Genomic DNA, 14,994 nt, shown 5'->3' with positions numbered 1-14,994 from the left:
CGCGCTGCGCCGTTTTTGTTGCAGGGTCCTTAGAGGGGGGAAGTAAAAGAACGAGAAATGCAGGAAGCCGGGAGCCTCCTGGGCATCAGCGGTATTCCTGCATCACGCCTGCAATTCGCGGCCTGTCTCCAAAGCGGGGCCCACCGTGAGGGAACCCGATCCCTCTCCAAGAACCGGGGTAGAAGAAACGGGAGGAAACGGAAAGGCTGCGAAGGAACTGACCGGGGGGGGGGGGTCCCTGGCTGGCCCTCCTCTCCTCGGAGCGTCCGTCCAGAGAAACGAGTTTCTGATCCAAAGTTTACCGTTCTCCGCAGGATGCTCGCTTTTTATTCCGCCCTTGCTCCGAGGAGATCAGGGCCACTTACATAGGCTATCCCACCCTTCGCCACTCCTCCCAACAACCCTGTGAGGTAGGCTAGGTTGGCCCTCAGTCTGTGCCCTCGGTCAGTGCCGGACTGTGACATAGGACCACGGTGCTTATTTATTTGTGAGCAAGCTTCGTTGCATATAGTGGGCAATACTGAGCAAACGTGCAAGGGTGAGGTTACTACATCATTTTGTCCTGTACATAAAAGCAAAAAAACGCCAAAGATTCTTGCTCCTGTTGCCTCCTCGTTATTCTCCCCCACTCCAATTTGTTCCAATTTTCGATGGATGGATTGCATACGGGAAGCCCCACCGCCGAGGCCGGAAGAGCTGAGCAGGGCTGCCCCCAGGCGGGTCTTGGGGAGGTCTTCCATCCGTGGGGCGCTCTGAGGCAGAGACGTCATGGCATACAGCAACACGACCCATTTGTTCACGCAGTTTGTGACTTTTCAGACCAAAATCTTGGAAAATTGGAAAGAGCGTGTGTGTGTGTGTGTGTGTGTGTGTTTTAAATCGTGTTGCTTTCTTTAATCTTCGCTCTGCAGTCTGCTGAGATCCTCCTCGTGCAATTAAAACCCAAGGTTGGTTAGCGACCTGGCAGAGGCCCGCCAAACCATGACAGAGCCCTAACAGCGTCTAGCGTTCTGTTGAAACAGCTGGGCCTCAAACCCTTTCCGCCGCAACGAGCACGGCAAATGCATCCTAGCTATTGATGTGGTTTCTTAATATAGATAACGGGTATGCTAATGCAGAATACACAGTCATTTTGCTCTGTCAGTTACGGGGCCGGGCCCTGGAAAAGGCCTGCGCCTAGATGACCAAAAACTGCTTGCTCACACAGGGGAGTTCCCTCTGGGATGTTAGGTGTGGCAAAAGTTTTCCCACTATTTGGGGAGAAGAAGAGCTCTGAAAAAGAGAAGGGGGGTTCCAGTCGGAACTTCTGATGGGCGATGGCAGCACCGGCTTTAAAAGCCAGCATGGTGTGGTGGCCAGTGTCGAACTCCGTGAAGCCGAGTGCCGATCCCTTTCGGCCATGGGACTCATCAGGTGCTTGGCCCAGTCACTGCCTCTCAGCCGAACCTCCACCTCGGGCTCGAGGAGAAGAGATGCTGGGAAGAAGTGGATCATATAAGGAAATGGAAGCGATGGCGAGTCGGAAACGTAGTGTTCTTTCGGGATGCTGGGGAGGCCGTCCGACTTGGTGGTGCTCCAGGGCCCGCCGTGCTCCCCGGTGCGCAGGGGGCTGCCATGGCTGGCCACGCTTCCACAGAGCTTCAGCGCGCCCTGCTTTTCCCGGGAAAGGTGGTTGTGACCACACCGAAGCACGGCCCGGCCATGTCCTTGCTGCGATGCCCTCTGTGTGGAGCTGCTCCCGAAAAGCTCTCGGAGACAACGGCTGGGGCGCTGCGCAGCCTCCGGGTCACTTCTGGGCAACCTGGCACAAACCTGTGCTGGCTTCCAGTTCATGTCACTGGGCCCAGGTTGGTCCAGGGGTGGTGCTCAGCTATAAAGCCCTAAGGAGCCAAGGGCACAATCCTGCACATGCTTAGATAGGGGAAACAATCCAGCGCTGGACCGTTTTCTGCCTAAACATGCAAAGGGTTTCCCTAATGGAAAGGTATCTGAAAGGTCTCCTCTCCCCATGCGGACCGGCCGATGAGACGAGATGATCTGCGGGTGCCCAAGCTCCAGAAGAAGCGCAGTCGTGAGAATGCCAGGCAATTGCGTTTGTGGCAGCACCGCGGCTGCGGAGTTCCCTCCTGAAGGACATGCGATTAGCCACGTGCCCAACAGTATTTAGGCAGGCAGGAAATGCATTTTTATTTTGAGTTACGATTTCCAGTTGGAGCTTTTTCGTTTGGATTTGAGGGCTCTGGTATTATTTCCAACAGCTGAACAACACACATGCTAGAAAAACAGGCAAGAATAGAAATTATTACTCAAGATTCAGAACCAATGACCGGCATCCCCATCTTTGGCCCCGTGGGGCTAAGAATCAGTCCATCATCTTACGGGATGATGCAACAGGAAAGGGTTCTCTGGTGAGGTCCCCTGCAGCTGAATGAATCTGGTTTGTCTCCTCCACTGGGCTGAGAAGGGAGGCAGGCTGGAGGTGTTTGCATCGCTGCTAGTTTTGCAGTGTTACCTCAGACATTTTGAAATCTGGTATGGGGGGGGGGGAATGAGCAGGGGAGACACCCATCCAAACGAGTGAGTGCCCAAAGAAGATCCTTGCAAAGCAAGAACAAGGAACGGGTCACAATCCCAGGAGAGGCTGTCCTGCTGGTGGTGGAAGGACAGTTGTCCGTATTTGTTAAGTCATTTGCTTCCAGTGACCTTTGCCTGCTGCAAGGACTTAAGTCAATATTTCCCATTCAGACTCCTGGCCAGTGAGATCTGAACTCTTTCCTGTGCCTGAACCCTTGCCCAGGATCTTAAGCAAGCAAAAGAACTGACCAAATGGGACCCATTCAGCACCCTGGAATCCCAGAGGGGGGAAGGGGAGCAAAACGGGGGGGGGCAGGCCCTGGGTGCCCCTCCACAGGGTTGGCGTGAGGCATCATTTCTGTTCTGTTACAGAAATAACACAATTATACAGAATAACCGTCAATTTTTCTCTTTCCCCCAGGCCATCTCTTCTTGAAACAAGGGGGCTGCTGGCTCCAAACCACGGTGCCTCCTTGGAGCATTTGCTAATTGTGGCCTCTGTCTTGCTCCATCTGTGAATGGAAAGAAGAGGCTGCAGCTTGGAAAGTGCATGATGGGGAGCGGGGGGGTTGGAGTGACACAAAGTCTGTGCTTGGAGTGTCCTGGCAAAGGCGGTTCTGTCCTCCCAGCTCGATCCTTTTCCCAAGTAGCCCGACGGCCCTTGAATTCTGAAAGCTGTGCCATCATGTTCCATCTCCTGCTTGGTCTTCCATTTGGCTTCGGCCATCGGCCTTCCCTGGCATGATGATCTGCCTTCACACGACGGGAAGAGGCAGTGCCCGGACCTGCCACACGCAGAGCATGCGCCCCCGGAGAGCCACAGCCCCTCTGCAGCACTGAATGGCTCATAACGCTGCTGGAAGACTGCCAGGGCCCATCGGTGCCTGGCGTTTCCCAGAGCCTCCAACACGTGATCCCAGCAACTCAAGGGCTGAAACGATAGCACCTGCCGTGGGTGCCTGCCCTGCCCCCAAACCGAGGGGCTTGCCGGTGCCCAGGGCCACACCTGAAAGGTGAACAGTGCCTCAGACTGAGCAGCATCTGTTTTACAGAAGTCCTTCCTTCCAGCTTTGGTGAACAAACAACCGAAACGAGAGAGAGAGGGAGGCAGCTGTCAGCTGATGCGGGGAAGCAGACGCTTATCCGAGACACCTCCGTGCTGAATGCCAGCCCCGCGCCGGGACACTCCAAAAATAGAACCAACAATTAGCAGCTTTTGACTCGCTGCGGGAGTCAACACCAGGCTTCCCGGCTGCAGGGTGACAGGCTGGCGATCGACGCCGAAGCCATTTCTTCCACCCTCCTCAGGGACCCGCTTCTTCCCTCGCTCATCTCAGCCACGGTGCTGCGTTGCAGGGGTGGGTGGACATCAAGCCAGGGTGGCCGTGTCTCCTCCTTCACTGAGGATGCGCTTCTTTTTGTGAGAAGGTGTCGTCTCTTGGAAGGCTTGTCCAGTCCAAGGCCAGTTCAAGGATGGCGCACCCTAAGGAGGGGGTGGAATCTGCATGGGCCTTGAATCACCCTTCCATAGTCAGCATTTGGTCTGCAGATCCCCCGGTCACGGCTGTCCACGCAGTGATGGGCTGCACGGCATTGCTATTTAAGGGTGCAATCCTATGCATGTGTAGACAGGGAAAAGTCCTACAGTTCCCAGCATTCCCAGCCAGCATGCTGGGATTTTTTCTCGTTAGGCATGCACAGGATTGTGCCCCATGTTACTGTCATTATTTTGAAATTTTAAACTATACATGTAAATTCAGAGTTGGACATTTTATTTATTACTTATTATTTAGTACAAGCATTTATATCCCGTCCTTCCACAGAGGCACTCAGGACGGTTTACATAATATAAGATTCTGAAATACAGTATTAAAACTACAATTATTAAAACAACTAAAATTGAACATTATAAACTAAAAAAAATGAGGAATAGAGGAAACTTATGCGGACGTTTAGCTTTCTATTTCTTTCTTGCCAATGCATAACTGAGCACCTTCTTTCGGGCATTTGGGGTTGACCTCCTTTGGCTTGGCTTGTTTTTCCCAGACTAACTGAAATACAGTGCAAAGCAGTGGCTTGGGGGTGAGGTAGCCATGCGCTTAGGAGAGGGAGGCGGCCACTGCTCAGATATTGGCCTTCGGCCGTCCTCAGCAGTGAGGAATGATGGGAACCGTATGCCAGAGCATCTGGCACAGGAGCCTCCCACCTTCTGGACCCATGGGCACTTTGGGAATTGGGAAAGGTCTTGTGGGCACCACCGCGAAATGGCTCCCGTAGCTTTCCTTCAGGGCTGCTGCGTAGCTTTCCTTCCGGACAAAGAGGCTGTACGGTGAGCGAGAGGGAGGCTGGGGGCTGGGAATGGGCAAGTACGGAAAGGGGAAAGGTCTGTGCAGCCCTTGAGATCCGTTTTCAGGATTGAGCTCACCGTCTCCCACATCCCGTCATCCACTCCTGGTTTTCCACACGTGTTTCCTCATTCCAGAAGCCTACATTTTGGGGGAAGCGGAGTGAAGCTGGGAATTAGAAATCCTTTCCAAGCACCCAGATGCATTGGATTACAGCGTTTCCATCCCCAGCCATCCTGGGGGGATGGTGGGAATAGTAGTCCAACTCCTCTGGAAGATCTGAGGTTGGGGAGGGGTGCATGGGAAGATGGGTGCATCCTGCCTGCCTGCCTGGGCCTTCTGTCCTGTAAAAACTTGGGCAGGATTGCGTGTTTACACATATAAAACCAAACCAACAAAATATTCACCTGCCATGCGATAATTATAGTGCACAATCCACATAAAGCTGTTTTCCTCAACCTGTTGCCCTCCAGATGTGCTGTCCAAATTTGGACTGTTATTTTATTTCTTTGGGTTTTGTTAAAGCCCTCGTGGGGGCTTGTATGGAAAGGTGGCCTGAAATGTTTGTTGCTGCTGTTCTTGGCAATAACTGTGTAATCAGGTTAGGAATGATAGCATATCGTGTTCCTTTACTGATATTTATATAATGACTAATACCTCGTTTTAATGATCTTACGCTAATTAGCATGCTCCTATATTGAACTTGTCTTCCTCCCTCCGCTGTCCCAGTTCCCAGGCTCCGTTTCCCTAACGCTGAGGCGAGGGCTCCTCCTTCCGTTGTGACGGAGGTGTCCATCCAGGGCCTACTAGGCCTTGCCAAGCGCGGATCTAAAGTAAGGCCCTCAGCCGCTGACGTGCGAGACGCTCGGCTTCGTCCTCCCAGGCGATTCCCCGGCTCGGGCGAGCGCCACGTAGCTCGTGCTCCCCCTGCTGGAAGCTGCGGGCACCGAGTTAGCCGGCTTCATTCTAACAATATGCCTCCCGTTCCCCTAGGAAACGACAAAGCCCGGCACGCCCCGCGGCTATCCCGTTGCATGTCGGGTCGTGGAGGTAGAACGCATCTAGTTACTCCCCTCCCTTTCTTAGACTACAATTCCCGGCTTGCTCAGGGGCTCGCCGGATATCTGGCAGGAAAGGAGAGTAAGGGGTGGGGAGCTGAGCCCGCTACCCCTTAGCTGTGTTTGGAAGGAGGAATTCGGGGCAGCGACCACCATGGTAAGAAGGGGTGGGGGAGGAATCGTGTCGGGGTCTTTATGGGCCTCACTCTGACAGGGCAGCCTCCGTGACGGTACGGGGAGGCAGCGGTCGGGTTCCCAAATTGAATGGGTGGGACGAAGGAAGGGGACCTGGCTGTGGGAATGGAGATCCCTGGTGGGGAGCTGGGAGCAAGCCCTAACGGGCGATTCAAGCTTTCGCGTAGCCTTCGCTAACTTGGCGCCCTTTCCATGCGTGGGACTACAACCTCCATCATCCCCTGTCACTGACCGTGCTGGTAGGGGCTGATGGGAGTTTTTCAAGACGCCTGAAAGAGGCCAGATCGGGGAGAACGTTTTAGTGCAATGGGCGGGGGGCGGGGGAGGTGTGATACTGCCGGACTTCAACTCCCATCAGGCCTGCCCAGCTGTGAGGGAGACTAGGACTTGCAGGTCTAGAATGTCCCGGGGGGCGGGGGGCACACCTATTCTCACCTCGCCTCCCTGTGTTCAGCCTAGCTGCCGCGTTTTCCTACTTGGTGTCGTCAGGCTGTGTTGGATTGCAGCTCCTAGTATCCCCAGACCAAAGGGGGACTTGTAGGGCAATGCATTTGATGGAAAATACTGCCTTACAACAGTCCGGTAAGGTAGGTTGGTGGTGCGAGGCCTGTGATTCAGACCCAGAGCGAACATCAGCGGCCTGCAGATGTGAGAGCTGAGCAGAGCGCTTCGTGCCTGGGCCTCTTTGGACCGACCTGTACTGTGCTTTTGTGGAGATCCCCCTCCTGCAAACAGAGGCCAGGGCCCCGAGTTTTAGGGCGGGGGGGGGGGATAGCAGAGTTACTACCAAGCAGGAGAGGCTGCAGAAAAGCCCGTTTGTGGAAAGCGATTCTCGATGTGCAGGTGGATGCCTGTGCACTGTCACGCTATGCCGTTAGGAGTGAGGCTGTGGGGTGGGATCCACCAAAGAGAAAATGCCACAGATAGAGCAGCTGAGGCCTGTTTAACAGAGGGGAAGGGCAGGCAGCCTTCTGTGGTCGCAGAGGGGCGGTTGCTGGGAGCCTAGAACTGTGAAGCTCGGTTGTTTTTGCAAGTGAAAGCTGCAGGCATGCCCTCCCCTCTGGGAGGAGGGCAGAAGGGTAAGCCAGGATTCTGGAAAAGCCTGCCTTACTGGGGGCAAAGCAAGCGCTGGCACCCCGTAGCACATCTCACCATCCATACCGCCTTAGCTCTGCCTACTACCAGCTAAACTAACTAGAAAGAGGTGTCCTTGATGTCTACACCTGGTTTGCTGCACACAAATAATCCAGAGCAACCCTAGTTTGTGAACTTAGGAACTCAAAACTGGAATTTTGAGTTTGGGTGCTGTGGCCAAGCCTATTGTTTTTAGTTCGCTTGGCAGCTAGTGAGAGGAGCCAGGAAGGTATGAACAAGATGTGTGTGAATATACCCTGTGCCTCTTTGGAAAAAAAGTTTGCCACTTATGTTTAAAAATAAACTTTTTGAACTGCTCCCAGTTTAAGTGACAAAAACTCTCCGACCTGCTGAAACAAAAGTGTTTCTGGTTAATCGGTAAAACATTGTAGGATTTCTCTTGTAGGATTGTTTATATCCCAGTAAAAAGGGCTTCATTAAACTCTCTTATGAGGACTTTGCAAAACATGTTTTTGGAGTTGGCAACAGTTTTCCCATTTGAATTGCCTTATTTACTTGAGTCACCTGGAATTGTCTCCTCTTCAAGCATGTTAATGTGAGATCTTGTGGAAGGAACTGTGACCGTGATTTGTGGTAGGCTGGGAGACTAGATTTTTTTCCTATGGGCTTTTTTCAAATTTGGAGTAAATCTTAATGGTAGGCAGAAGAATCAGAGTCCTAAACATTATTTGGGTTATGCTCTGCTCTAAACTCATAAAATATCTATTCCTGGCGAGTCCAGAGAAAGTGGGGTAATATGTCTGTATGTCTTTAGATCTGTGGCATTACTTCCCAAATAAATTCTTGGTAAAGAAAAAAAAATCTAAAAGGAAGGATGTATTTAACATCTGTTGGGCGAAGTGGGGGTAGTTGTGCAACACATTTCCCTTGTGGCTTTTCTGTGGAAGTGCAGATCCATTACACAAGCACATCAGAAATCTGGAAGTATTATCTGTCCTCTTGTTTGTATTTGTTGCATGCAAAGAAATGCAGGCAACCAGTCTCTTTTGTGTAATAACTCAACCCATTATCACTGTTGAGGAATTACTGCTTCCTTGCTATCTTCATGGTCAGCATTTTTCACAAGTGTTTCTGCTTTTGTCTCCTGCATTCCCAAGAAGTAGAAAGCACCCTTCTGAATATGCTGTGGGGCAAGGGGAAGGATGTGCTGCCCTCCAGATGCACACTCTTTAATCTCTCACCATTGGCCTCGGAGTTGCAGTCCAGCAATGTCTGGGTGGCTGGGGCTGTTTGAAGAGCCCCCCCTCAAGCAGAGCTCCGGATGTGACCTGTTTCAAATCTAAAGGAAGCGAGGATGAACCAAAGGATGAACTTTGGAAACAGTCTCCTGGGAAGAGCAGGCAAGATGCTCAGCCCCGGAGGCTTGGACTGCAGCCTTGAGATCTTGGCCTGAATCCCTGCTTGCAATGATCACCTGCTTCTCCATGGCATGCAGGTGTTTGTGAACTGGGCCAGGTTCCGAATGTCAAGACACCTTCCGTGTTGGGATATTTAAAAAAGCGACTGCAGCTGGCAAGAGCCACCTTCTTCACCAAGTTTTGAGCTAATAGGTGGCTCACCTACCTTGTAGGGCAGCTTTCCCCAACCTGGTGCCCTTCAGATATGCTGGTGATGCTGGCTGGGAATCATGGGAGTTGTGGTCCAGTACATCTGGAAGGCACTGGATTGGAGGGAGGCTATCGTAGGCCTTTGTCTCTGGGAGGCAAAGTTCTGATTGCTGAACTGTTTGTACAGAGCATGGGTGGCCGACTGGTGTTGAAAGGGGCTGCAGCAGGGAGAGGAGGGCTCTCTGAAGAGGCTGCCCGTGGTTTGTGCCTCTGTGTGGCATCGGACTCACACTCCCTGCCCCTTCCATGTTGCACTGTGGCTTGCTCAGGGCCCCAGTAGATCAGACGTAAACGCACTCCAAGCCCCATATCAAGGCTGCGTGTCCGTGGTCATGTGCGTTGGGGTGCCCTTTGCCTTGTACTTCACCTAGCTTTTTGGACAGCTGTCACTGTTTAGTTTCTGCAACAGGAAAATTACATGGACGTGTTTCCTGATTAATCCAAAAAGAAGTGCCTTAAGATTAAGTTTGATTACCATTCACACTTGGAGGCAGGCAAGGAAGACTCATCTTCATGTAATGTTGGAGTGGATAGTAAGCCATCTGCTGTTTGTCTCTGCTGATTTTGCTGGGCTGGGTCACTCTCCTATCTCATGAACACACCAAGAAGGAAGAGGAGTTCAGCACGGAGGCTGACAAGAAAGGACAGCTCTGTTCTTCAGGCAAGGCTTGGGGGTGTCCCTGTCGTACAGTATGTGCAAAGCGCGGCAAGCGAAGTGGAAGGAAGGAAGCTGAAGCTAGATCATGGACAAGGGGCACAAAAACAAAACGCCGGAAAAAGGCAGGCACTCGGAGTTCCTGAAGCAAACCTTCCCCACATTAGGAAATGGAGTTGGAACCCCTGTGAATTTTCCATCTGAATTGTTCACATTTGTAAGGTGGCAACCCTATGTGAGTTTACTTAGGAGTAAACCCCACTAGGCTAGACTTACTACAGCGGTCTGACTCAGGTCAGATGCTTGTCATTCCCATGGTGCTTCTAGGACACAAGTGTGTTGTGAAGGGAAAACATAAATGCACCAGTGAGCTGGGTCCCTTGAGGAGGGGCACCTGGTATGTCTCTCTGTGAACACCTGCTCTAACTGTGTCTTTTCCAGGCACAAGTGCTGAGGGTGGCCAAATGTGCTGTGTCGGTCTGGGTGGGGGGCAAATGATTGCAGAAGCCTCAGTAGATTCCGTGGCTTTTGAGGGAAACGGTCCTTTGCGAGTCCAAGCAATGGTCTACCTTGTGCTTGTATCCTGACCCAAGGAGTGTGCTTGAAACAGCGACTCGGTGGCAGCCTCTGAGGAAAAGTGTCCTTTACTCCTGTTCACACTCACTATAGCAAAGAGCAAGGTGTGCTTCCGAGAATGTTTGCAATACAGGTAAAGGTGCCTTGGGCATCAATAGTCTGGGGAATGCAGCCTGAATCCCAGGCACCTTTGACTGGTCTGCTTCTTCCTGCCACAGATCCGCTTTATTCTGATCCAGAACCGGGCTGGCAAAACACGCCTGGCCAAGTGGTACATGCAGTTTGATGACGACGAGAAGCAAAAGCTCATTGAGGAGGTCCATGCAGTGGTCACTGTGAGGGATGCAAAGCACACCAACTTTGTTGAGGTAAGGCCATGTGGCGGATGTGATCTTGCGCAGGGGAAATCTCAGAGGGCCCCGAGCTGGATGCCGTGCGGCTTGGCTGGATGGCTCGAGTTTCAGCAGATCTTCTTGATGCATCTCTGTGGTGGGATGCCTGTTGTGTGTGTGCTCAGGGCTTGTATTCCTCCACAGGGTTCTTGGGGCAGCTTCAAGTACAAAACATCAATAAAAGCTCCAGTATCAAAACTTGACTGCAAAAAGAAAAGGATGCATCACGAAAGATGAGGCCATCACGGGCTGCTAGTCCGCATGGCTGAATGCCCCTCCACTATCGGAGGCAGTGACTCCGTGCCCCAGTTGCTGGAGGCACAAGCTAGAAGGGGATTTTGCACCCCTGGCTGCTTGTGGGCTTCCCGCTGGGTCACTGCGTGGAGCAGGTGCTGTGCAGCTCTGCCCTGCCCTGCCCTCCAGGGCTGTCTCCGCTGCAGTGGCTCACTGCCACCCCTTTCCTTTCAGTTCCGAAACTTCAAGATCATCTACAGGCGCTACGCAGGGCTCTATTTCTGTATCTGCGTGGATGTGAACGACAACAACCTGGCTTACCTAGAAGCCATTCACAACTTTGTGGAGGTGAGTATTAGCAGCATTGGGCTGAACAAGTTCCTGCACAGAGCATAGATCGTAGGAGGCTGGTGTTGGAAGGGGCAGCAAGGCCCTCGCTCAGCGCATGACCACAAGTTGATGCGTTTTGGACCCTGTGTGGTTACTGCATAATCAATCACTCCTGTACATTTCTCAGTACTTCAGATTTTGAAAAACACAGCTGAAGGTAGCATTTCCCCCAGATGCTTACCGTTGGTCCAGAGGTATTCCTCCTCTTTCCCACACCCTGTGGGTGCCTCCAGAAATCCCCTTGCAAGAAAGGTCCCATTTGTATGGAGAAGAGGTTTTTGCTGCGCCTGCCTGCTGTTTAGCACTGATGGGGCTTTGGGGGTGGGGCTACAGTGCATGCAGCCATCACATATTCTGAATGTGCCCCCACAGGATGCAGGCTTCCAAAAATTCCTTTCCCTTTCCCTGCCCCAGCCCCTTCCTCTCTGGAGGTGTCAGGGATCGAAGGTAAGACTGGCCCACCTCTGAACGCTGTATCCGCACAGTGAGGCATGTGGAGGAGCTCTTGGCAATGGCACCCCTGCTTGCCCACAGCAGCTGTCCCACGTGCAAAGCAGACTTTCTCCTCTTTACCCAGGTATTGAATGAGTATTTCCACAACGTCTGTGAGCTTGACCTCGTGTTCAACTTCTACAAGGTGGGTCCTTGCCTGCGGCTTTCCCATTCGGGAATTTGGAAGGTGCTGGTTCTTGGGGCGTGGCCAGGGCACAGCACCTGCAAAGAATAGGCTGGATGTCCTGTCAGTGCTGGCCCTGCCACAAGGGGGCGCTGGGCAGCCATCTAAGGCAGCCCTTTGCAGAGGGCAGTGCATTTCATTCAGTGGCACCCGAGAAAAGCAGAGGTGGAGGCAGGGAATTGTGAGGCCACAAGTGTGGCATTCCACTGGTGGTGGGAGATTCGGGACTGTTAGAAAGCAGCTCACACAGCCCCAGGTTATGCTGGCTGCCATGGGATGCAGTGATGGCTACACTAAAAGAGAGTCGGGCAACTTCTGGAGGAAAAGCCTCCCCGATCCTAGTGCATGATTTTGTTCTCTTTCTTATACTGGATGCAGAATGTCTCTGCAAACCTCTGGCTGGAGAGCCCAGGCGGATGGGTGCTGCCATACCCCTCGCCTGCTTTTGGGCTTCCCACGGGGACAGCCAGTTGGCTACTGTGTGCACAGGATGCTGGTTAGATACACCCTCGGTCTGATCCAGCACAGCTCTTCTTATGTGCCACATAAGCGTGCAGGAGCAGAGCCACTCCAGCAGTGGAGGGTCGGGATCAGCACACGGGGTGTGGTGCGTATGTCAAGGCGAGTGGGAAAGAGGAAAGTGGCAGACTGATGAGACCTCACTGGGCCACAGGATGCGTGATGAGAGGCCTCTCCAGGCTGGGCTGGAGCCAGTCTGGGCCGGGTAGAGCTGGAGAACAAGCCAGGCAGTGCCAGGACCCTTGCAGGGGGAGGCCACGTCGAGGCTTTTCTCCTTCTAGGCCTGGCCTGCCAGATGCTGGAGCTGCCTTGCACCCTCAGCAAGACAGTGTAAAGGAAGAGCACTCTGGTGGCTGTGCAGAGCGGTCATTTCTCAGAAGACGATCATGTTCTCCCTGCAGGTTTACACTGTAGTGGATGAGATGTTCCTAGCCGGCGAGATCCGTGAGACCAGCCAGACGAAGGTCTTGAAGCAGCTCCTCATGTTGCAGTCCTTGGAATGAGACACCGGGGAAGAGCTGGGAGGCTGTGTCAAAGCTCTCCTTGCGGGATCCTGCCACTACTCTTCCGGGCTCATCTCTCTTCAGCCAGTTCCCTGAATCAATGACTTGCTCAGAGCAAATCTTGCCACTTAACCCTTAGTTGGAGGCTGGTGGGGAGGAAGACTCTTGAATTCGGCATCTGTTTTGGATTTCTAGTCCTCCTTTTCCCTGCATGGAAGAAAGAGGGGGAGGGCGGAGAACTCCCAGGTGGGGGCTGGGCTGCTTTTCTGAAAAGGGGTGGGGGGAATAAAAGCGCAGAGAGCTCCCATCATCTCCCTTTTGCCACCCTCCAGTGCACCCTCCATCCACACCTCCAGCCCCCGGTCTGCTGCCCCCACCCATTCATGTAATTGTGTTGTGCCGCGTCTGCAGTAGAAAAGGGACCATAACTGTGTATGTGTGGCGAGTGATGAGCGATGGGTCGTACTGCCAGTAAAGTGATGTGTGGAAATAAAGCATCCGTGAACTACTTAAAACAATGCTCAGAGCGTCTCATATTTGTCCACAAGGGAGGCATTCTTGGGGTCCTGCGCAGGGCAGGATGGCTCAGGCAGCGCTCGGCACCCGACACACAGCCATACGATAACAGGCTCGGTGGGGAGTTGTCAGAGACTGAATGGAATCTGAGTCCGGATCTCGGTGGTTCGATCTTTGTGGCGTGCTTTGAATTGACTGTGGGCACTGGCCTCTGGCTCGCTCTTGCATGTGTTTAAACTCTCCTAGAGCAGCTGGTCAGCAAACCGACCAGAGCGGAAGCAACCTTTAACAGAATCCGAAATGCTGGCACAATCGCTGAGCGTTGAACCAAGTGAAATGGTGGCTGCTGTGAAATCAAATGTAGCTTATATTTAAATGGGAGGTTCCCAGGAAGCCGCAGCTTCTTTGAAACAAAGCCAGAAGCTCTGCTAGATTGTATAGTATAAGTTAGGGAAGGTAGCACAAAGCTCAAGAAGTCAAGAGCATAGTTAATGAAAAGTGTTGAGGAAGCTGTTAGACAAAAGGCCTACTTGGAGATATCACTGCAGTTTGAAGCTGGGGATTTCTGCATGCTCCACTTACTGGCTTGGGCAGCCTGGCAAAATAGCATTTTGGATGGTTCTTTCTCCAGGACCAAGTGTGTATGGCTGTGCTTTTTTTTTTTTTGAAACAAAGCCATTTTTATTGCTCAAAATGGAATCCTCCCTTGTCTGTCCCACCCCATGTGCTGCACCTCCTACTTCTCCTTGACAACTCCAGAGGATTTGGTAGCATGCCTTTCTTGGGCTCATTGCCTTTCTTGGGCTTGTTGCAGAATTGTGTGCGTGTTCACATGTGTTCCAGGGTTACCTCACCTGTGTGCAAGAGAAGAAGAAATCTCTATCATGTGCCCTATGCTGGAAGGGTTTGGTTACATCTCTGCTCACTGTGCATGCAACCTTAGAACCTTTTCAAGGTCAGGGTGACTTGGCTTTTTACTGTTTAAACAGGAGGCCCACAAGGCAGTAGATTGGCCCTAATTGCTTCTGAAAGAGAGAATGCCTTCTAAATTGCATCCTTATTTGCTTTTTATGTTATCAGCGTGCTGCTGGCATGAACTGAGGCCCGTGCCAAGCCTGAAAAGCAGCTGCCCTGAGCCCACCTGGCCGTGAGCCAGTTGTCTTTGGACCCTGGTGACTTAGGCAAAGTTGTTAAGTGGGTGAGCACTTCTTGCGGCTGGCCACCAGGGGGTAAGCGCCACTTCCAAACCTCCGCTTGCATCCTGTTTCAGCAGAGGCAGCCAGCAATGCGAGGGCTGCAGTGGGTTGTGTTCTCCAGGTCCTTAAAGCTCCAGAGCAGCCTTGCCCAACCTGGTGCCCTCCAGAGGCGTTGGGCTGTGACTCCCATCATCCCACTGCAACCTTGAAAACCATCAGCAACCCAGGTGAGTAGAGATGGGAAGGGCAATCTTCCCACGGCCACCCAAGCAAGCGTGAGCTTGAGCAGTGCACCTTGCAGTGACATACAGGTGGACAAGCGGGGACAGCAGCTAGCCACTGTGCTGCATGTTGGGGCATCAGTAACAGGAGTCCTAAAATTCCCGTGAACATTGCTTGCAGC

The 14,994-nt window shown here is 52.5% G+C and overlaps 1 protein-coding gene across 3 annotated transcripts; it reads left to right on the top strand.

Annotated features, from left to right (window-relative positions):
- Positions 1-6,005: 6,005 nt before the first annotated feature.
- Positions 6,006-13,397, top strand: AP2S1 (adaptor related protein complex 2 subunit sigma 1). 3 transcript variants are annotated; one of them, XM_044435554.1, is made up of 6 exons: positions 6,006-6,134; positions 8,425-9,595; positions 10,384-10,533; positions 11,026-11,139; positions 11,759-11,818; positions 12,778-13,397. In XM_044435554.1, the coding sequence occupies exons 2-6, from the start codon at positions 9,527-9,529 to the stop codon at positions 12,877-12,879; spliced, it is 495 nt and encodes a 164-aa protein (XP_044291489.1). In that variant the 5' UTR covers positions 6,006-6,134; positions 8,425-9,526; the 3' UTR covers positions 12,880-13,397. The 3 variants fall into 3 exon arrangements, with proteins under 3 accessions (XP_044291489.1, XP_044291490.1, XP_044291488.1); XM_044435555.1 differs by lacking the exon at positions 8,425-9,595 and having other exon boundaries at positions 6,011-6,134; XM_044435553.1 differs by lacking the exons at positions 6,006-6,134; positions 8,425-9,595 and adding an exon at positions 9,603-9,824.
- Positions 13,398-14,994: the final 1,597 nt, after the last annotated feature.

This window comes from Varanus komodoensis, unplaced genomic scaffold (assembly GCF_004798865.1).
Source record: "Varanus komodoensis strain SLA01 unplaced genomic scaffold, ASM479886v1 scaffold29_3, whole genome shotgun sequence".
NCBI classification, from domain to species: Eukaryota; Metazoa; Chordata; class Lepidosauria; order Squamata; family Varanidae; genus Varanus; species Varanus komodoensis.
This window is presented reverse-complemented; position numbering and strand designations above follow the sequence as displayed.